Source organism: Canis lupus, chromosome 34 (assembly GCF_048164855.1).
Source record: "Canis lupus baileyi chromosome 34, mCanLup2.hap1, whole genome shotgun sequence".
In the NCBI taxonomy this organism is placed as follows: Eukaryota; Metazoa; Chordata; class Mammalia; order Carnivora; family Canidae; genus Canis; species Canis lupus.
In genome coordinates, this window is record NC_132871.1 from 577,722 (window position 1) to 602,325 (window position 24,604).

The 24,604-nt window shown below is 36.2% G+C and overlaps 1 protein-coding gene across 12 annotated transcripts in view; it reads right to left on the minus strand.

The window, feature by feature from the left end:
* Window positions 1-1,031: 1,031 nt before the first annotated feature.
* GULP1 (GULP PTB domain containing engulfment adaptor 1) overlaps window positions 1,032-24,604 on the minus strand; it is a 215,751-nt gene continuing 192,178 nt past the window's right edge. For 6 of the 12 annotated variants that reach the window (XM_072811500.1, XM_072811496.1, XM_072811497.1 and 3 more), the window contains 4 exons: window positions 14,352-14,576; window positions 12,410-12,548; window positions 9,011-9,105; window positions 1,032-3,006 (listed from right to left, as the gene is read on the minus strand). In XM_072811500.1, coding sequence (XP_072667601.1) covers window positions 2,935-3,006; window positions 9,011-9,105; window positions 12,410-12,548; window positions 14,352-14,576 — 531 coding nt within the window. In that variant the 3' untranslated portion in view covers window positions 1,032-2,934. Of the gene's footprint in view, window positions 3,007-9,010; window positions 9,106-12,409; window positions 12,549-14,351; window positions 14,577-24,239; window positions 24,297-24,604 lie in introns of all 12 variants that reach the window. The other 6 variants (XM_072811502.1, XM_072811499.1, XM_072811501.1 and 3 more) reach the window with 3 other exon arrangements.

Genomic DNA, 24,604 nt, shown 5'->3' on the forward strand with positions numbered 1-24,604 from the left:
CTAGTTTTTTTTCATAGTTATGTTAACTAACATAAAAAAAAGTAAAAAAGAAAAAAAAAGAATCAGAAAGGCAACAATGCAACATCTATCAGAAATTTTATCTGAAAATAAGTCTTCATAATGTGACCAAACTTTTTTGAGAAAGTTCAAATCCAAAAAAAGAGAAATACGAAGAGAAAATTATTGCTATTGGACTCTCTTGATAGTCTCACAGTGGATATCTAACACTAGACACTAGCCAGTGCTAGATAGGCACATTTAAACAGAATTAAATAGAAGTGTCTTCTGGGAGGGTTTTGGTTCAGCCGGTACTTTCGTACATGTTGGTTTTTACTTAGTAATTCATATATCACCTTACCTTTCCTTTATGTCAATAAACTAACTGAGGGCAGGAATCCGGTCATCTTCAATTTAACAACGTTAAGCAAGCAAAATTAAATCCAGTAAGCAAATTTACTAGATGTTTTCTTACCCACATAACATAGGTTATCACACAAAGTGAGTAATAAATGAGTTTTATTGAATGGGTTGATGGATTGTTCATTGGTGTGCAAACACTGGGCATGGGAGTCCTGTGAATCTTTAAAACACTTAATACTTTGTTTTCAGAAGGTTCAAAACTTCATGATATTCCAATAAGCCACAACTCAAATCTTATTATCAAGTCTACCTTTTAAAGACTCGAAACCCTTTATACTATTACTAGGCTAAAAAGGCTCTCAATTTTTAAAGGAGATATTTACATAATACAGTTATTGCACCAGATGCTTCTAGTGAAAGGGACCCAGTTACGACCTCTCTCACCACCAGGATCGAGGCCACTGTTTTCACAACTGAATGATATTTGCTTACAAAGCTAAAATGTGTGTGGGCTGTAAGAAATGAAGTTAAAGTTCATTAATTCTTTTCCTTTCTCTTCCTCTCTTCCTTCTACTCTTAGGCCTCATTTTATGACCTGGAAACGCTGTCATATAATCACCTTCAGAATGTTTCTAACTTAACCAGGGATTATTTAATGAGTAAATATACAATTATTTATTTAAAATCATTTATTCTCAGCAAAATCAAACATATTGAGTATACATAGAAATACAATTTTCAACTGGGATCTTCATAAAAATGCACTGGTGAAATAAATGTTCATAATTAATGACCAATTATGTACTATTTAGTCATGCCAGTAGCAGAATTGATTACCATTAAAAATTGGTAAAGTAACATATCTTAAGTGTGCAAATACCATCTTAGTACTCTATTGTGTTACCATTGATAATAAATGGCCACTAAATATATACCTATTACATAAAGCTTTTAAAGTACAATAAAAATACAAATTCTATCTGTTAAAAAAAGCCATTCATATGGCCCCTAGACATTCTCATTATACAAATTCCAAAATACTATATGACAAACAAAATTATAAAGGTTCTTCTTTATGAAACATATACTAACTTCTAATTAAGGTACAACTTAGCAGATAACAGAAAACAAGAAGGCTTATATATACCATAGAACATTACGAAGATACATACAAATATAAGATTGCATAAGCGTATTTGATTTCTTTTCCTAGTGAATATATGTACCTTTAGCACTTGACGAAAATTTCCATGAGTAAAAGAAAAATCTATTTTTGAGATCTACCTCTAATCTAAGCTCACATTTTCATTAATTTAATCTATTTTTATTATGATGCAATGTACCAAATTATAAATTTTAACCATAAATTCTTGCACTGAGTACAAATTAAAGTCTTTTACATAATGGGCAAAGGTGTAGGAAATAAACACTTTTAAAGGTCGGAGTTCATCAGCACATTATCAATTAAGTAAAAGAAAATTCTATCGTTCATGTTAGCTTAAACTGAGAAGTCGTTTGATTTTTGTAAAAAAAAATGAGATTTGACTTCAACAAAAACAAATACAAATTAAAATTGCTAAATGATACTGATGATTCATAAGGAATAATTGTTATAGATTTTAAAGTATCAAAACTAATGGGGCATCACAAAATAAATTGGGTGAGAAAATATTATCAAAGGAGAAAATATGAGAATAATATTATTCAGTTAGAAAAGATATATTTGGTAAAGTAAATGTGGATAATAGATAGACATTGCAACCATAGCATATATTCCAAATGTTTTTTTAGAAAACATCAGATCAGATTATGTTTAGATGTTTAGCATAACTTATCTCATTAGAAATTAAATTTTAAGTGTTTTGTAATGAGCAAATTTTAATTTTTTCCATCATCTTCACTTGTGAAATAAATAAAAGATTTAGAGTATAAGTGATAATAATAGCTAACATTAATACTTTGCTTTTACTAATAAACTCTAATTATTTGGTTTAATTATTATTGGAAATTATATTTTTGCTACTTTACTTGCTAAAAATGACCTGGTGGGATTATATTCAGAGTTTACATTTTGCCAATGATATGAACAACATTTAATACATAAAATAACATCTGTCTAATGGATGGTAACATGCTTATTGGTTTGAATATGGAATATATTTAGTTTGGCATTGGTATATCTCCTCAAGACTTTGAAAGGTGTCATCAAGGTATGGCTTTTGGGAATCAAAAATGAACTAGCAGCCTGGAAAATGAACACGTTTCAAGAAGGATACTAATTATTCAGAACTCTGACACAAGACAGATATTTGGATAATTTGTTTTCTGATTATAAATTCATCTACAGGAGAAACAGAAAAGAACATAAAAGTATGATTTACTTTACAGTCAGTTGTTTTTAAAATAAACATTATAGATCAATAGCGAAGGACGTTTTAGTAAAATAACTTGCAAAAAGTTACGGTCTTCAAAAATATATTGGCACACGTATACCACCTGTCAGAAAGTAATAAGGAATGACGTATACGCATATCAAACAAACTGAACACAAATCTGGATCTCTTGTTCTTGACATCAGCACCTGCTGTCTAATGGGTCGAGACAAAATACTGTGCCTTCAAGAGTTAGTCCCATTTTGAACCCCTCCTGCAAAACAGAGCAAAATCATTAAGATAAGAAATGCTCATGGCAATACTAATACCGGTGATAGTGATGATAGCCACAAAACAAAGAGACCGAACAAAAGGTGAAATCCTCACGCTTTGATCGGCCAAGGACTAATGGCCCATGCTGGCTTGTCAGGTGTTCCTATCGCTGTGTGTCTTGGGCAGTTGTTTAGACCCATCAGCGTTTTAAAGGTTTAAGTACGTGTGACGTTGGCATGAGTGACAGACCAAGGGAAACAGAAGCAAATGGCATCCCGTAGGGGTTTCAAGACTTGCATGGTCACGGGTGGCCTCGTGTGCCAGTCTACTGGGGCTCAGATCTCCTCTGTTGGCTCTGGAGGCCAACATGATTTAAACAGAGGTAAGAGAGCTGGAGCTGCTCCGTGACCAGAGACAGCTGGAGAGTCTTCACGTCCTCCTCCCGGTTACACCGTCCAGGGCTCGGGCTGGCACACGCAACGCCAGGGCCTGCGTGGGACACAGCTGCAGACCACTGGGCCGCGGGGAAAGCCCCCGCCCGTCCCGCTGTGGCTCACGGTTGTAAGTCTTGCTTTGGGTCCCACTCTCCCTAGCATGTTTGGGATGTTTCTGGAAATGAAGGTGCCCTCCATCTACTGGGAGCAAGTACACATTTTCTTGCCTCCCTTTTGTCCCCCAACTTTTTGACTCAAAGTCCAGTTAGGTAACAGAGTGGACTACTAGTCTCACACGTAGGATTTCGGGATTCGTCACTTCCGTACAACACCAGGGCTCATCACAACACGGGCCCGCGATTTTGAGTGAGAGGTCAGCGGCCGCAGAGTGTGTCCTCCAGCCCCAGCTCCCTCCGGTTTACCGCCTGGTCCCTGCCCACCCCGGCCTGCAAGGAAGAGATAAGAAGCAGAGCCTCCCACTAAGCAGGGACCCGGGGCCGTATTTAGGTTTCCTTGTGGAAGCACCGGGGCCGCTTGTACATATACCCTACGTCTCTCTCCTCCTGACAACTGAGATTCTGCTCAGGGCGGTGGTTCGCAGCAGGGGCTGGCGGGCGACACGGGCCGCCGAGCGGGGACAGGCGTCCTAGAGAAGCTTTGTCCTCCGTCCTCCTTGCGTTCATTTCGTGAGACTGAGCCTACTGGCGGGTGAGCCACTCTGACCCCAGTCCCGTCCGTCCACGGCAGGGGCCCAATGTCCTTCTTACAGATGCAGCGTGACCGTGACCCGGGAAGGGAGAAAGCCAGCTCGAAACTGCGAGCCTCGCCTCACCTGCTCCGAACGTTCAGGGCTCCTCACGGTCTACGGCCCAAGGCCCCGGGCAGTGCCACCGCCGCCAGGCGCCCGGGGCTCTTTCCCCCCGGCGCGGCCCGACAAGCCAAGGGGCTGAGCGAGCCCCGGCACTCACCGCTACTGTTTAAAGCCTGTTATTATCACGGGAAGAGCTATTTTGCTGAATCGGGGCGCGGTGTCTTAAACAGCTGCCAAATACTTAGAGAAGTCAAGACTTCAAGCTAAGAATAGTGTAAGTTAACTGTTCTGTACAAATGTTTTATTTGGATATGGGAGGCTCTGTGCACTGTGCCCTCTTCTGGCACGACAGACAGACAGACAGACAGAGTGGATATATATTAACTTGAGAAGGTTTGATACTAGCCAGTGTTTTAATCTTTTTCTCAGTTCATTCTGAAATGGAACCACTATCGTTTCAACTACCCTGAAAATACTATTTATCAATGCGTTTGTGTTTGCACGGCAGAACAGCAATCAGTAAAATACGGATCGGTCACTATTTCAATAATAAAAAAAGTAGATCATTTATAAGAATATCTCCATAGTGATTTTATAAGGATCCCTTTGGAGTCACCTTCGATTAATTTAATCATCCCTATTAACAGACACATTATTGACTCTCTCCTTCATTTTCTTTACTTCTAAGATAAAATTTCTCATACAGCTTCTGACTTTTCCTCCTAGGTCTCATTTACTAAGTCATGATTTAATGATTACTGAATCTTTCTCAGGTTTCCATATCCTCTTGAATTTGAAAACTCTGGATGAAAATGAGGCTTTAATTTATGTTGTGATGGAGATTATTGTAAACAAGTCTCATGCAAAAGATAACTTTATTATTAACATATTATTAATATGTCTTTTGTATGAAATATTTTGCTCAGTTCTACTTCATTTTGAAATAGGGAGAAAAGCATGTTAAGGAAGGAAAAACCACTCATATGAAAGAATTGTTAACACGTTGAGGTATGTCCTTTGAGGGTCTTTCTTTATCAATTTCTAGATTTTTAAAAATAATTTTAATAATAACATAAAAACTATAATATATAAAAATATATATAACTTTCTTATTTATTTTAATGTAGCGCACACACATATATAATTTTCTATATTCTTTTTAAAATTTAGTGGAACAAATTTTCCCTATTGGGTCCCCATAAAACTAATTTAATGATTATATAATGTTCTATTCATTTTTTTAAAAATCTGAGTGTAGTTGATATACAATATTATATTAATTTCAAGTGTGTAACATAGTGACAGAAAATTTATATACATTAGGAAATGTCACCATGATAAGTATAGTTTCCATCTGTCGCCATAAAGAGTTATTATAATACTACTGACTATATTCCCTATACTTTTCATCTCTGTGACTTATTTACTTTATAACTGGAAGTTTGTACTTTTTAATCCCCTCGTTCCACCTGTCTCTTCACTCTTCTTCCTGCAGGCAACTACCAATCTATTATTTTTAATGTGATTTAATTATTTCCAGTATTTTATAATTATGAATAAAGTTAACTAGAAGCTTTTGCCCATAGAAGTTTTCCACATTTATAGTCATTTTCTTCTCAGAATAGATTGCATTACAGTTTTTGATATCGAATAGAAATATAAGTATTACCAACAAATTACTCTCCAGATGGATGCTTTGAACTGACCCTGTCCCAGCAATGAGTTTGTCTCACCACACTCTCACTTGCGTGGATTATAAGTAAAGAAATAAAATGTTTAATTTGCTTGATTAAAATAGCACTTTTAGTTCTTTATTTAATTTGTATATTTTCTTCGGTTAGATTGAACATGTCTACATGCATGTTAGCCACTTGTGGTCTTTTGTGAACTGCTGGGTTTTTTAAAATTTATCTGATTTAGTTTTCTAAGTATTTGTCTACTTACCTTAATTATGTATATGTGATATATTTATATATTTTTAAAGAGAAAAGAAAAAATTACAAAAAACTATAGAAACTATAGAACTACATATTTTTCTTTTCCTTATAAAAATTTCTTTCCAATTCAAAAGTCTGATAAATATTCAATTGTATACCAAACATTTTAAGCTGACTAATATTTCTGAAATTTACTTGGATATCTATTGTATGTTACAGCTGTTCATTGATCTTCCACTAAATTATTGACCAGCTGACTTAACACCCCTTAATGCAAAGTTCATATTTCACTGACTTGCCATGATCCTTTTTTCATGTATTAAATTATTATAGCTTAGAATATACACTTCTGAGCTATCAATACTATTTTACTAATTTGTCTGTCAGTGACACCAGGAAGCTTAAGTTATGTCAAATTAAATGACTACATTACTGGTTTCAAATAAATATTCTATTTTCTAACCATTTATAATAAAATATGACCTCACATTTCTGCTTAAATTTGATACACCCAAGATATTTTTGTGATTTCCCCTGTAAATGAAAGAGAAAACCTGAATATCTCACTAGGCTTATTAACTCAATATCATATATACAACCCACTGTACTGTACTGTTTTTACATTATATGCAAATATAAAAATAATAGCCAAATGTGTACATTAGCTTAATTAGGCTAACAAGATTAATAGCAAAAGTTGTCATAGACTTTAGATGAAGAAAATATTATTTTACTTTAGTTGAAGTGACCTTGCAAGTAAATCTTGAACCAAAGCAAAACAAAACAAAACAAAACAAAAACAGACAAGCAATGAGGTGGACAATGCAATAGTGACGACATCATTGAAAAAATAACTTTAAAATATGGGTTATAAAACCTCTTTAAACACAACTAACAATCAGAGACATCCATGTGAAACTGCTGTTTGAAGATTTATTAAGTAAAGCATGCAAATATTAAGGTTTTAGCTTTAAGAAGTTGTAAGTTGTTTAAAATTATTATGAAAATAATATACCAACCATCTCTGGCGCTACCCACCATGAAAGCAGAAAAGAATAAAAAAGACATTAAGAAAATATTAGAAATGGCAAAAACCGAAACAGAAGCAAAAATACCATAGCTTAACATTATTTAACTAACACATCACTAAATCATTTCAATACAGTGTCTTTTGGGGTTAGTTCCTACAAAAATCTGGGGCTATAGGTTTGTTTTTAAAAAGCTATAGAATTTTTTTCAGTCTTGTGAAAATTTAAAAACATTAACAGAAAAGTACTCTTTGTGATTTGCATAATGTTTAACAACAAACACCACCGCACCGTCGTGCCCATGTTTGTGTTTGCCCTTACAAAAGCATTAGTCCCAAGTAGCACAAACCTAGGTGGTAAAACTAATGAAAAAGGGAAAAGATTGATTTCATATTAAATAAATGAAGTATTCCTGCTAAATAATCATGTACTATTTGAGTGAAAGTGTCATATTTGAACTCTAGAAAAGAGGGAGAGAAATTGCACCACCGAACAGGATACATCCTAAAATCAACGGAAGTTTGACATCGGTGGTTTTAGTTTCAGCCACATAATATCACCATCCTGTTGAAGTTCTTAATTTGAATTTTATTAGGTGTTGTAATTGTGCTTTTATTTAACTTGTAATTTTTAAGTTAATAGTTGTATAGGAGCAAATAATTGTAAATATTTGAGAAATGTTACAATTTAAGTCAATAGAAAGGATTTAAAATAATTTTTCATGTAAAATAAGATTATGAATTACCCAACTTGAGAAATGCTGTTTTAACATATTCTTTGAAAATCTCAAGGCATATGTTACTATATTTAGAGCAATAAGGAAATTCACATAATGCCTAGAAAAGAAGATGACTGCTTCATAGCTGTAGTCCAAAATGAGTGGAAGGATATTTATATTATCTTTCTAGGAAGGAGTGTTTCATCAGTGTTAGAAGATCAGAACCCACCGTTAATAGTTTTGTCCAGGAAATGAAACATAGGGAATGAATCACCTAATAAGTGGGAGTGACTTCTTCAACTACATCTTCTCAATCAGCTTCATATAATTGGTCTTTGCCTACATTTTGCCATATAAATAATCTTTTCGATAAAATATAGGCTATAATAACTTCACCAAAATGTAAAGGGCAAATATAAAGAGAAGATATTTTTTTTTCCCCCGGTGCTTTCAAGACTATTTATTAATCATGGCCCACTGTAAAAAGCTTTTAAAACCAGCATCTTCAAGTTTCCAGTACAACTGAGAATTGAAAAATGAAAGAGGGAGAGAGAAATGAAAAACCCAACTGGACTATATTACTAAAGAAGTTGTCACTGGGTGCCTGCGTTCCCCAAAAGAGTCCAGAAGTTATGAACCATAGCGACGATGCTTCTTGTAAAAGAGATTGATTTCACTCTCACAAAGATTTTCCTTCATCTACCCATTTACAATTTGAACTGCATAATTGGTAAAACTGAGATGAAATCTTATAAACCTAGTGCAATTACCTTGTAATTTTTGGATTTGAAAGTAATGAACCATTAGAATCCATGTAATTTCATATAAAAAAAAAGAACCATCTTATTGCCATTGTAAATTGCATTCTTAAAAAGAAAACAGAACAAAATAAAACTTAGCATGTGTAGGAATATTTTTAGGACTAAATGCATATGAGTATTTCCAAGTAATTGTTTCAAATAAGTTTCCATAGTAATACTAATTTAAGGAAAGGGTAGTTTTGGTATATAACATTCTCTGTGTCCCATAAACAAAAAGAAGTAAACCATGTGTAGGTCAATCTGTTAAAATAGTCACCTGCATCTCATCTAATTTTGATTGAATATCTGGAGGAAAATCCCCTGCTCCACAGTTAAATGGGTCAAAAGGTTCTGCTCCAAACAGGTCTCGTTCTAAAAGGAGGAAAATAATTTAGTAAATTAAATGACAAGAATAAATAAATAAATAAATAAATAAATAAATAAATAAATAAATAACTAGCTAGCAAGAAGTGATTGGGGTGAGTTAGGTCTCAGAGGCAGGATTATATAAAGAACTGCTCACAAGGCCAAAGGAGCTCCTATCCACACTCATTTTATGCTGGGCTTTTCTGAGCTTAGAGGTAAACACTAACAAAGAGGCAAAAATCCATTTTATGACAATATTAAAAACTGTTTGGTTACAAAGAATTATTATCCAGAGAGGCTTCTGTGTCTTTAATTAAGACTTCTCAATATCAAATTCATCAAATTTTTGAAGCAATTAAATTTATTACAATTAATGTTTTACTTATTGAGACTTCCCTTTTCCATCTACTGATGCCTTTGTAACACAACAGTGAAGCAATCCGAGGGACCGGGACTGGTTGGTAAGTCGTGTTACTCATAGCTCATTACACCTTAATCTCACATATATTTAGAAAAAATTTAAGGCACATTGTCTCATGTGCTATGAAACTATATCACCTTCCCAAATAAACACAACGAGGCAGGTTCTTTAAAAATGCCTCCTAGCCCCAACACAAATTTCTTTTTAAATACAACAAAAATGGAATATCAAAAAACTCTCTGTCACATATACTCTAAAGTATTCATTCTTTAACCACTAAAGAAGTATTAAAGTTAAAATTGATATTTGTAATTGATAAAAACCATGGCCTATTATTTAAAAATTATCAAATTTCTTTCTTGACACAATTTTTAAAAATTATATAGGTGCATGGGAATTTGTAATATATTAAGAAAAACTGTATTATCAAAATTCAATGCTATGTAAGAAATAATATTTATGTTCCTTGAGTTCTATTATATCCTCTAAATTAATCTGTGACCCTCATTATGAAAGACTCTGGCTTTTATAGTTATAACTTTTTTTTTCAAATTCATGTATTAAATAAGTAAAAAAATTTTGTAAGTGCCTGGTGCTGCTAAGTATTATATACATAAGAGGGACATACACTTTTATCATCCAAATAAAGACACTTTTAAGAGTAAAAGGAATGCAACCAACAGTCACACCAAGACAGGAGATATAAACCAGAACTGTCCTAAACAAATGGGAATTTATGCCCATTTTATATATGAATATTATATATATTTTATATATATTACATAATATATGTAGACACTATACATGGGCATGGGTGTTATTATTATTGTCGTTATTTTCCTCAGTCTGATGTTGTTCAGTTAATAAACCAGAGCTTGGGGAACAAGAGAACTTTTCTTTGGAGGAGTGCCTTGGTTACCACCATACCACAAGCACGTCCAACACTGCTCTGCACAGGATAGATGTTTGTGAAAAGAAATGAATTAACAAGAAGGAAGAAGAGCTGATCAAGAGGAATAGAGATTTTCATTATAGGCTATCTCATTTTATCGCTTTGCTTTAGAGTGCTTCACAGATATTGTATTTTTTTTACAAATTAAAAATGTTTGTGGCAACTCAAGTATCAAATAAGTACCATTTTTCCAACAGTATTTGCTATAAAGATAGATATGGTATGGGGGTATCTAGAATGCTATATTTATCTACTATCTATCTATCTATCTATCTATCTATCTATCTATCTATCTATCTATCTACCTCCCTACCTACCTACCTATCATCTATCCTTCATTGTATTTACTAAACTTTGGCACTCAGGATCATTAGATATTAAAAAATGTAGCAGGGTGTTACTTCAGTTTCTCATTTAAAAAGTCCTTAACACAATTTGAACATCTCTGCCTAGATTTTCCAAAGGCATGTCAAATTTATTGATATCTAAAACTGAATGCATTTTTCACCTTACCTACCTCTTAGTTTTCCCTGTTAACAACATTTGGTCTAATATCCTGAATCACAGTTGATTCTGAACTCTCAGCCACCATCCTGATAAATTATCCCTTCTAAATATTTTCAAAGCTATTCACTCTTCTCAGTTTATAGTTTGACTTGGATTAAAATCCTCCTTTGCAGATACTGCACTAATTTATATTTCAGATTTTAGCTTGTAATGAAAGTCTAGCATATATGCTAAACGAATGCCTACTGGGCTAAATAAGAGAATGAGTAAACCAGTGGTTAAATTCAAGGAATTAAAAAACAGTAAAGGAAGAGATGTGAGACCCTCAGAAGGACAAAAAAATACCCTATTATGACATGAGGATACTGGCAACATTTGCTAAAAACACACTATGACATATATATTATGGATTATTTCCTGAAAAAATATTTTGCAAGGCACAAAATATATTCAGAGGAATTAAAAAATATATATTTCAATTTATGTAAAAGTATTTTTATACACTGATTTTCAGAGTTTCTGATGTTATTACTTTGCATTTACAATTAATTCTCTAAAATTTACTGAATATCTAACATGTGTAATATATTTTGGTAAGTTCCACAAGGGGAAAAAATAAATTAAAGGCCCTGACACAGTTTAAGACCAAGCTAAAACTTTGGAGTTATATGGAAAAACCTCTTAATGTGAACCAGAGAGGATACAGTAAAGCAGAACATGTAAAAGTGTCTTTTCTTGAGTTTCCCTTCGGACATAATGACTGATCATGGCCACTGAGAACTATTCTTTAAGTTCCTGTGATAGGGCACAGATCAAAATATAATCAAAACATTGAAAGTGAGCATCTGTTGGATGGTTCCTAATTCATCGGTAAGAGACTCTTACATTCCTTCCAAATGTATAGAAGATAAATCAGAAAAGTGATACATGTATAGTATTTTAGATATCAAGAAAAAACACTTATGTAGGGTTAATAAACAAATCATGGAATTCAATATTTACATGTTTCTTTAAGAATATTCATATACTCTTTGGTAAAAAATTTACACTGAGTTCTACTAAATGTGTCAAAATATTAAAATAGTTACCACCAAGTTGTTTTTAATCATTAAAACATTAAAAGTATAACCCCAAACACAATAAAATATAAATAAATGCTTTGTATGATGATATAAATAACCCTATACCCTATATCATTTTTCATAAAATAGTTTCAAATGCAACAGTGACATCTTTAGTAGTGTACTCTGAATTATAAAGTAAAATATGATTAGCTGATTTGGCCCATATAAACCTAATTCTTTGATAATCAACACTTTTAGTGAGCTCAAGATATATAATTTTCCATAAAGTATTAATTTCATAAAATATTAAATATTTCAGATGTATACAAATATAGCAAAGAATATTAATTTGTTTAGAAAGCTTACTAATCTCAGTCGATCTACTAGGTATTGGAGGTGGCTGTGTGCCATTGCGAGTAGGTGTTGAAGATGGGTGTGACACTGGAGAAAATGGTATCATATCAAAGATGTCCGTGGAGGGTGACTTCGGTGTCACACTGCCCGCCTGCAATGAAAATAATGTGAGTTAAGCAGTATTTCAGGTAGACACATTTTAATGCCAAATATTTCATATGCATATAAAACACATATAAACAACAAATAATTCAGTTGAATTATATGCACTTGCCATTTTGTAGATCAAATGTTGGCAGTTCTATATGATTTAACTAGTCATGCCAAATGCTCATTGGTAAGAATGCAACAGAAAATTTCTGCAACAGTGGCCTTAAAGATGATGACAAAAATGCTGACAATACTACTCTAGATATACTTTTTTTTTTTTTTTTGTATACCTAGGAATAATTGCCATGTGTATCAGAGAATTGAAACTATTAGAAACTATACAGGGAGCCTGGGTGGCTCAGTCTGTTAAGCCTCTGCTTTAGGCTCAGATCATGATACCAGGGTCCTGGCTGGAGCCCCAGGTAGGGCTCCCTGCTCAGTGAAGAGTCTGCTTCTCCCGCTCCCTTTACCTCTCCTCCCCCTGCTCGTGCTCTTCCTCCAAAATAAATAAGTCTTTTTATTTTATTTTATTTGTTTTATTTTTATTTTTTATTTAAAAAAAATTTTTTATTGGAGTTCAATTTGCCAAAAAGGTCTTTTTTTTTTTTTAAGAAACTATATAAAACAATGATTTCAGTAATATATTTTGCTTAAGTTATAAATAGAAATAATTAAACATAAGTAATGCACCTTCTTAAATATGACCATTCATTCAAACGCAATTAATAGCAACTTTAAAAAGTTATGAAGATTATATATTAATTTGTATTTATTACTACAATGACAGCCAACTATTATATTCACTGCAGTGCCTTTTATTCCCAGGTAAGAGTTCTTAGGTTTTCTTTTTTGTTGTTTTTTAAGAAATACGTTTTATTTATTTTAAGATTTTATTTATTTATTCATGACATACAGAGAGAGAGGAAGAGAAAGAGGCAGAGACACAGGCAGAGAGAGAAGCAGGCCCCATGCAGGGAGCCTGATGTGGAACTCGATCCCGGGTCTCCAGGATCTGAAGGGCTGAAGGCAGCACTAAACCGCTGAGCCACCCGGGCCCAGGTTTTCTATGATAAATAGCTACCTTGCAAAATAAATTATCACTAAATGTACCACCAAAAGTGTCATCTGGGTCGGTCTGGGTCAGGAATGACCCAGGAATGAAGCAACCAGCACTTTGATTGCCATGCTGGGGGGCAAAATACACTCACACGTACATACACACAATCTAGAGAAGAAAGAGAACTCTTATTTTGGAGAAGAATAGAAGAAAAAACTTGCTTTTCCTCAACATGAACAGAGATTACTTGGCATATTTCACAGTATAATTAGACTTTTTGGAATATATTTATTTTTCTCATTCATAGATAATGAAGGTAATGGAAGAAAAATAAGGCTAATTGTGTGTAAAGAGTCACCCATTTGCTATAGTGATATTCAAATCTTCACTGTTCTTGAAAACAAAATAAACCAACCAAAACATCTTTAGCCTGTCCATCTTTACGCTTCTAGCTCATATTTTTTGCTCTTTCCCTTACGACTAACTTCCTTGGGAGAGGTACTAACTCCTATCAATCTAGACTTTGCTCTTTTTGTACCAAACACCACTGAAACTGCTTTTACCAATATCAGCAATGACCAACTTTCCCAGTTGCCATATCTGAGGGTTCTTTGAAGTTACTTGTCCTAACGCGCATTTCTGTGGACATACCTGAAATTTTTTCAATTTGATATAAATAGCACATTTTAGCAGAGTTTAAACAAATATGTGGGATAATAAGAAAGAATTTTCTGCTTAGCAAATTACATGAGGTCTTGGGATGCTGCTCTCACTGATTGGCTTGGGAAGGCCACATTTAGAAGGTGGTGGTATTAACAGTCCCAGTGACAGTCTGGAATCAGGCGAGTTGACAGGAGTGACAGTAACGGAAGAAATATTTAGACAGGAAGATGAATCATCACTACTACGCCAGAAAGAGGATGAGCATCTCTGAAACCCATGTTGCTCATGATCAGATATTTTGTGCAGCAGCTGTAAAGGAATGACAGAAAAATACACTAAGGACAAGAAAGAAGACATGGAGGAAAGAGGAAAAAGTATATATGAAAATCTATTTGTAAAATGATATATTGTGAAAAGAATAGTTTCAACATAACTACTGTTTAAAAATTATTTGAATATATTTTCCTATTGCAACGTTCCTTAGATTCCAGAATGTTTAATTTGACCATTTTTCACTGAAATCTTACATTTTTAGATAAATAAAATGTTACATCAGTAGGACTCGAGAGGATAGTTAAGAGGAAAGCTTACTGATTCATTTCAATAAGAGCTTCTGTGTAATGACACAGGAAAAGGAATCAAAATAATAAAAAAAAAACACTCATTGATGTAGGAGTAAAGTCTAGTAAAAAGTAATGACTTTGTAGAATTTTCAAAAAGGTTTACAACAATCGTTTTAAATTTAATCCTCAAAACGTTCTTTTGAGATATTTGTATGAGTAATGTTTTGTCCTTATTATAATAAAGATATGGGAAGTAAGGCCCATAGATTCTTTGTGATTTATTCCTTTATGAGGTAAGAAGCAGAGCCTAAATCTAAAACAATCTAACTCCAATCATCACGACCTTTCTGTAAGTTGTGAGTTCCAAATGGTCTAAGACTTTCCAGGGATGGGCAAAGGGGGCCGTCCAGCATCTCGAATAAGTGAGATAATAAATAATCAGATGGTCAGTAAGTGGTACACTGCGCTGGGTCTGCACAGCAGTTTTCGAATGACTTTTATAAGGTATTTGCATTACAGTCTGGAAAGCTACTGTCAAAAGCTGAGCTGGTAAGAACCGAGCTGTCAGAGTGGTCAATGAAAACAAGCCAAAATGAAAGTAATAATCCAGTCTTTATTCACGTCCTGCTCTAGTGTAAGCAAGAGGCCAGAGAGAAGGTGCTGGCTTCATCAGTGTCCCCGTTTCCCCCAGAAAATGGCACTGGGCTAGGATCAGAAGATCCGCGCAGAAGCATGGCTTCGTCTCTCTGCTGAGGGAGCCCTGAACCAAGGTCCTGCTGGGTTGTGTGGTGTGGTGTCTGGAGGGAGGGAGCAAGCCATGGGGAGAGAAAGGAGAAAGAGCGAGGAGCAGAAATGTCCTGAATACTGACTCACAGTGGAGAAAGGAGTCTTCGAGGCCCTCAGAAGATGGTCTTGACAGAAGCATTTTAAAAAGACCATGGCCAAGGGCCTCCAAAAAGGAGGCCTCTGAACATGGGCACCAGGCTGGGAACGTAGATGTGCCACGTGGAAGAGCACAGTGGGCCTAGGGGTCCTAGGGGTGGAGGAGCTGAGTCCTGGACTGCCTCGCCTGCACTCCGGGCCCTCTACCTGGTGAGGGGACCGCAGCCTACCCCAAGGCCAGCCAGTGGAAGCTTTGGTGATGGTCTAGGACAGAGCCCGACGGGCTTGGCCCCGAGGTGGGACTTCCCAACTACAGGGCACACCTCAGAGATTTCTTAACACTAATAGGAACACGAATACGGCTTTTGATAACTTCACAGTGAAAAGTTATAACCAAAAGGATGGTTAGGAGAACCCACAAATCTGAAGGAAGTGTTTAGGCTAAGAGTCACCTCTCCACACATTTCTCAAAGCTGAGGGGAAAATAAGGCAGTGGAACTTGAGAGGTTTAAGTTGAGGGAAGGGTTTAGTGTGGAAGCACAATTTCTGATGGTCTGGGTTATATAACTTATCACTCTATCAATATGGATATAGTTATATGATTACTATTTTCCCTATTGCTTTCCATAGTGAGCTCTCTGTAGATAGAGATGTATGCACGCATATACACAATTTTAAAGTCTATTTTACAGTCTATGCAGCTTGCTGTATAATTTTGTGATTGGTGGTCATTTTTTACTTAATTTTAAGTGACAACTGTAAACTCCCTGTGGACAAATTTTTTCTAAATTTCATCTGAAAGAAATACTTTCTAAAAGCTATATAACACATCAAAGTAAAAGACATAAACTGTTTATGTATATTTACTGTCTAATTTATACTAGAGCAACTTTTAAACTCAAACTATGAATTGATAAGAATGTTTATATGGAGTGAAACATATTATGATATTAAGTGGAAGTTGTCCTTCGTATCATCTGGTTTATAACATAAATGATAGTACGCAAACTATTATATGACTTGTATTAGTCAAAATATCTTACCAGATGCCTCAAAACAAACTGAAGGCCAAAATAACCTAACTTATAAATGCTCTAGTATTTTATGATAGTGTTAATTATGCCTTCTACTTGCTTACGCAGGTGAAGAAGGTTTGTAACATGAAAATGATCAAGGTTTTAAATAACCCACTTAGGTATTTTCATTTCCAAATTGGTAAAACTTGGATATCTATAAATAGTTGTGCTATCCAAAGTTTAAAATTCCATCACAGGTTTCCTTTTGGGTCATCAGTAAAGTAGACTTGGTCAACTGGCATTTGTTGCTCTGGTCACACAGATCTCTCAATATGTTGAATCAGTTCCTTGCAGGTAATATTAAGAGACCGCACATTAATAGCTGGAGCTTTTCTTGAGAAGTTACAAAATGTAGAAAGTGGGCCCACAGACTCGCATGAAAATAACTGATTGGTTATTAAAAGGCTGTGCCTTTTCAGTTGGGTATAAGCTCTCCACTTCACCACAACCACCACACGCTCATTATTAGTGTCACAGCCCGGGCTCTGTGGACATCGGGTTCGTGATTCCCAACTTAGAAATAATTCAAGTCAGGGAATTAAATATTATATCTATTAAATATTTTGAGTGGTGTTTCTAAATTTAGGGGGTCAGGAGCTAGTCATTTTTTTTAACTGCCATTTTTAACTGGTTGAGGATATTTTTTAAAGAAATAAATGCAGGGGGATCCCTGGGTGGCTCAGCGGTTTGGTGCCTGCCTTCAACACGGGGCGTGATTCTGGAGGCCCGGGATCGAGTCCCACGTCGGGCTCCCGGCATGGAGCCTGCTTCTCCCTCTGTCTGGGTCTCTGCCTCTCTCTCTCTCTGAATAATTCTCTCATGAATAAATAAATAAAATCTTTTAAAAAAAGAAATTAAATGCATAGTTTAGATGGATACAGCTTGATATTTTTATTTTATGTCTCGTCAGTATTTTGACAGATGGCTAGAAACCAAGATTTTTGGACTCTCCTACAGAAATTCATGGTACCACTGTTTAGTATTTATGTTCATAATTCCAGCTGCTTTGGTCTTTGAAGGTGCATAGGATCTGATCCCATTCTAAGAGAAGGAGGAGCTCTATGCTCAACCATTCCATGTTAATTATGCAGACATTGTTAGGTTCTTAAGGCCTATTAGTAATGAGTGCCCAGGGGCACCTGGGTTGCTGAGTCATTAAGCATCCAACTCTTAATTTCAACTCAGGTCATGACCAAAGGGATGTGAGATTGAGCCCCACATTGGGCTCCACGCTGGACATGGAGCCTTCTTGGAATTTTCTCTCTTCCTCTGCCCCTTCTCTCTCTTTCAGAAAAAAAAAAAAAAAAAAAAAAAACAAAAAACAAGGGGGGGGGAGTGCCCATAGTTGAGACTCGTTGTAGTTTTCTAGTTTGCTCTTTCAAGAAGCAGTGGCTTCGTATATTTAGGCCCAGGTGAATATTTCAACCTTCTTAGCCTCGTCTAAATATGACAGCAATGATGAAGAATCATAAAAGGGTTTGAACTCTCAGTAAATGTTGAATACATTTAAACAACAAAGAAATTGCATCAAATAGTTCTTTGGTAACATCCACAGAAATATTAGAATGATATCAAAATTTTATTTTATGGTGTTAATTGTTTTGGTGGTATAAATATTCAAACGTCTTTTTGAAAGGTAAAACACAACTCAGATTAAAATACGATTTATCATAATGATTAAAATAATTCTATTTAGAATTAGATTTAAGCAAATTACTTGAATTATTTAAATTAATTTAATATTTATAAATATTTATTAATTTAATGTTTAATTATTTGTGTTTGAAATACGATGTCTAAATTTTTCTAGTTGAAAAACTGGTAGGTCATAAATAAAACTAAAGACGAGGAAATACAACGGTGACGCAAAATGTTCTAGCCAACCCATGGATGCTCCCATGCTGATTCACACTCTCAAAGTTCACTATCATGTCACATTTGCAACATCCCTTTTTAAGTAGTTTTTAAAAGGAATAACTTCTAGAGTTTAGAATTTATAGCATCATGAATGCATTTTTTTTTTTTTCTCCAGATTTCTAGATTCACAGTTTGGTTATTCTGGTCTCTTACTTGGAAGACCTGTTATCTTTTTTTTTTTTCTTATTTATTTATTTATTTTGGAAGACCTGTTATTTGTTCTTACAAGAGTGTCACGGGTCAAGTGGATAGGATTGTCTGCAATTCCCAAAGAAAAAAACTGCATCAAGAAACTAAATTCATTGATCAGATAGATATTCATGGTTGGAACTGGAGCGGAATATATTTTTCTCCCCATTAGATAGAGCTTACTTCTTTAGAAGTGTCTTTTTTGCAAGTAACAATTGGGGAAGTGAAGCCGTGAACCAGTGATCATTTTTTTGTGGGCTGCAAATGTTCTCGAATCAATGTCATGTTTAGAATTTATGCCTTTGTTTAAAGATTCACATTTGGCTTGTTGTGCAACGGAGTTTTCACAATCTGCTCTTGCCCATCTTGACTTCAGTAACAGTCGAGAGAACACTAGAGGAAGATAAATAGGCACTTTTGTTTACCCACAATGAAATACACATTTTCGGTTATAATTGTCCTATCAAGTCTAATCAGTGGCCACACGGTTGATTATGTAAAGGTAGAACTTTATCCAGTAACAAACACTTGGTTTAATTGAAAGGGAGACATTTATTTTACTCAGCAACAGAAAGTCCAGTACTTGTAAGGACTACAATTTTATTCATTTAACTTCTTGGCAATAGTCTGATTTGGTTAAAAGCATCTATAGCCAGAAAAGTTAAATGTAAGCATCCAGACACAAGAATCAAGAGGAACGGTCTGATTTAACTTGCTGTGCCCACATCTTATAACGGAACAAACTTCTGGGGGCATTCATGAGGCCAGGAGGGCAGAATGAACCCTTTTTTTTATATATAAATACAGGCAGCGCTGCCATGTGAATGTAATAAATGGAAATCAGATTGTTCCTAGATAATTAGTACCAAATGGTGGAAACCCAACCTCTAATCTATTGCCAAACCACCAGAACACAGCAAAAAAGCAAACAGCCCAGTTAAGTAACGGAAATTTCTCAGTGTATCTAAATGTATAAAACAAGGACCCAATTTCTGAAACCAATGAAAAGATTTGCACAATGTCAGTGCGACACAGCGACACGCAGTACGGGCACTATCGGAGGCTATTTCATCTGCCTTAGAAAAGGACCCTAGGACTGAACAGCAGGGTGATCGGGGGACGCGTCGGCATTCTGCTTGTTACGAGCAAGTTAAAAAACGGTCCGTCGATTGTACGTGAGAAAACTAAAAATAGGTGTGGTCCTTCGTTCGTTGTGCATATGAGGAACTTGCTTCAGTGAGAACAAGTTTGGATATATGGAACACATACACTGGCCTGCAGTTAGAAAGGTCTTTTAATTTGGATAATGAGCAAAAAAAAAAAAAAAAAAAAAAAGGCCCTCGTTCTGTTCTCCTTAGCTAGTAGTAAACGACTCTAGAACCTCACACTGGGCACACCTATGCGGGGGGCACTGACTGAAACAATGAACAGTAGCCCAAATGGTGACAGAAAAAGCAGACTTCTCTCATTCAAGTACTCTAATCACGAGCCCGACCTCCTCCTTCCATTCCAGATTTCCGGATCCGACCCCCCAGTGAGCACCCGGCGTCCAGTCGGTAGAGCTCACAAGGGCAAGAGTGAAATCGTGACTCTCCGTCATGCCCCTTCCCCAAGCCATGGCTACCCTGCGAAATGGCACCACCACCCAGAGGCTAAAGACAAAACCCTAAGGGCCAATCCCGACTCCTCTTTTATCCTCCAGCCCCCAACCATCAGTAAATCGTGCAAGCTCAAGTTAGGGGCGCCTGGGTGGCCCCATCGGTTAAGCATCTGACTTCGGCTCGGGTCGTGAGCTCAGGGTCCCGGGTGGGAGCCCGGTGTCTGGCTCTGGGCTCACCCGGGGGTGTCTCTCCTCCCACTCATGCTCGCATGCGTGCTCTCTCTTGAAGATACATAAATAAAATCTTTAAAAAAAAAATCTATCGGGTTATATGCGCCATCTGAAATGATAGAATTCTAGGCCAATTTACTCTTCTCCTTCTCCGACACAGTTTTTGGGATCTCAGTTGGGCCTCTTTACAGACCAGGTGCATGTGTCAGCCAGATGATCCCCGAGTCCCCTACTTAATACTGCGAGCAACTTCTCAGTGCAATTAAAAAAGAAAAAAGTAACAAAAAAACCTCTACAGGGCCCTATAATAACTAGCCTCTGACCATCTCTCCAATGTCATCTCCAACTTTTTTGGGTCTTGGTCACTATGCTCTGGGCACAAAGATCTCGTCACTGTTTCCAGCCCTTTGCACAGACCGACTCCAGGTCTCAATTCAAATGCTACCTCTGCAGAAAGGGCTTCCCTGATCACTGCTTCTAAGAGTCCCCACCCGGGCTCTCCTCTTCTGCTATATTTTGTTTTACTCATAGCATATATCAGATCTGGATTTTTACATTCATTTATCCATTTATCTATGGGTTGATTACCCATCCCCCTCCGTGTCCCATAACTGCTGAAATCCATAGACGGCTAAAACCCAACAGCCTAGGATGTCCTACGACTGCCTTAGACAGTCGACAGGTATCTCACAAGCTGCCGTAACAGACCACAGCTGTATCTAATGTGTGCCGTTGACAACTGTGAGAAAATAAAGAACCAAAAGTGATGTGCGTTGTACTACAACGTAAGACACGTCACTAAGATACTACTTCAGAAAAGGAGTGATGACCTTGTACGACTAGGAAAAATGGAAACAAAACGACAGTTTACACTGTGAAACCTTGAAAGGACTTTTTAGAATTGCTGAAGAATTTCGTTAGAAGTTTGAACCAAAATTACTAAGTTTGTATCTGCAAGACAAATCAGAATGACCAATTCTGTGGATGGCAGCCCCCATCCAAGAAATAGCAGCCTTTCCTCAGGTGCCTTGGGAAGTGCGGAGACGCGTACTATCGGCCCACCCGCACGGGGACTCCTTGAAGGACAAAGGTTCTCAGTCTGAAACATCCCACTCAACACGGCCTCACTTTTTTTCATTTATGACTTAATATAGAATAAAATCAAATTTTCTAAAACTGAAATTTCTTATGAGAAGATCTGACTCCTCTGAACCATTGTTCTGTGTTACAGAAACTCAGCTATCACTCTGGACCTCTTGCTAGGAAAAACAGCTTGCGATCTTTTAGTTATCTAACCAAAAAATGTTTCTTATTTTTCCGATGCTTCCCATAACTGACCTTATCTGCTATGTCATCACACACTGATAAGAACAGCATCCAAACCAGTGATCTGAATTATTTTCATTTTCTACATTACTTTTAATTTCACAATCTCTCCGTAATTCCATTCCTACTTTTGTTCTCCTCTCTCTCTCTCTCTCTCTTACCAAAGAGACTATCTTAAAACTAAGATGAGAGATAAATCTTTTATTTTACTTTGACTAATACTCACGTGATATGGACTTCATTGTTTGGGCAGCAAATCCGGATATTTCAGGAAATTATTGTCTTATATGCTTATATTTCGGAACCGAATTACAGTGTTAAGTCATTTGCAGAGAACCATTCCTGAATTATAAGAACCATTTCTTATATGGCAAAAGAGTCACTTCAGCCTGACTTCAGAAAATCTGGCTCCCAATAGGATCAAGAGCCATGTTGGGCTGGTCATTTGAGGAGAGTCTTTCGTCATTTGGGGCTCCTTCTCACCATATCGTACTGAAAGCTCCTGGAGAACCTGATGCCAAATTAATTTTTTTATACCAAACCCACCTATATTGTAATTTTGATGTGTGTAATGGGATTCATAATTCACTCCAGAGCTTCTTCAATTCATGCATCAATTGCTGCCTCTAATCTTTTAAACAAACCGCTGAGAACTTCAGCAATTTTGAACCATTCTATCCTTTAGTCCTCCGAGAGCAAAGGAAACAAGGAAGGAAAAGCTACAGAGTCTCCTTTCCAGAGTTACAAGCCCAATAGGCATTAATTGTGCATTAACTTTGCTACACGCAGTGGCCCGCTATGAGGTGCTGGTGTCCTGGCGGTCTCCTATAAAACCGGTGGTCAAATTTCATAAGAAAGTTCTAACTTAACAGAAATTTGCTTTACTATAGGCCCACTGCAAGCTATTAAACAAGTTTATATATACTTACTTATTTATATATACTTACTATACTTTAAAATTATTTTATTTTTTTATAATTTTCATTGTTTTCCAAGTTCAATTTTAATAGTTTGAATCATTAACAAACCTTCAGTGGATATTTGCAAGCACAACAGCATTTCACCCTAAATAATGTAGATAGTTTAATTTAGTTCATTTTTAATATCAGAAAATCGGGACATAATTTTTGGAAATGTGAAATATAGTACTTAATGTCGTATTAATTAATTCCACACTACATAACTAAACTTCAAAATGAAAGGCAAAAACATTTGTTCATAATCTCTTCAAAAACTTTTAAAACATCAGATATCTTTAGCAACATAAAAACGTTGAGTCTCCTTCCTTTAAAAATCAAATAATTTCTATTTTTTATCTTAAAGATGTACATCCCCCAGTATGTCAGCAATTTAAGAAATCACATAAGCCTTTAGAAACTGAAAAATTGTGACAAGTAATTTTTGAAGTTAAAGTAAAGAAAAATACAAAGATCTTACTATGACAAAAGAATATAATTGCAAAGTTATAAGCTGAGTTCTTTATTTTTTTTTTTTAATTTTTATTTATTTATGATAGTCACACAGAGAGAAAGAGAGAGAGGCAGAGACACAGGCAGAGGGAGAAGCAGGCTCCATGCACCGGGAGCCCGATGTGGGATTCGATCCCGGGTCTCCAGGATCGCGCCCTGGGCCAAAGGCAGGCGCCAAACCGCTGCGCCACCCAGGGATCCCCAAGCTGAGTTCTTATAATAAATAATATAACACTTATTTACTTATAATACTTATTATTACTTATAATAATAAAGCAATAAATTTTCTACACATATGGATTAGGTGCAAAAAAGTGATTTAGAGAAAATGGTTTCTCTTTTTTAAATTCAGCTTTTAGTTAAAGTCTCTGAAGCATTCTATTGAGACACATTCAATACTGAGCTGAACGCAATGCTCATAATCATTAAATGACAACTTCCAGAGAGCTCATCATTTCTAAAAACTGGCTATTTGAATAATTTTGTTGTTTTTCACATAATTGGCTCGACCAATGAGAACTGCTGAGTAAACTGACACACAGACAGACTGTTTCGTTTCCATGCCCACGGTCAGGCGCATTGCTGGGGGGGGGGGGCCCTCAGCCAGAGGCCCACGGGACTCAGGGAAGCGTCACCCCTACACTCCTCCCGACCTCCTGGCCCTCAACACTTCTGAAGCGGACCTGGTGACCAGTTAGGTTCCCAATGCACATACTCACCCCCAGCCTGGCCCACCTCTTCTTGGTGACCCCAGTGCTACTCCAGGGCAGCACCTGCTTTCAGGAGAGAAAGAGGGGAGGGCTGCTTCTTCATTCATCAACAATGCCCCTGACCCGTCGGCGCCTCCCCTATCTGCCTTGTCCCTCAACGTGATACTTAGTTCTCCATCCGGGGACAGAGTGTGCTCAGTGAACAGGCTTTGGGTTTGCATCCAAACCAAATGGATGGATCTTACTTTGTTCTGCTGCAAATACGAAGACTAAAGTAAAGCTACTATTCATATGCAATGAGTGTCAGGAAGGGCATTTTACTAAGGCTGCCTGACAAAGTAACTTCCCTTCCTTACGTTCCTTTGTACTTCTAG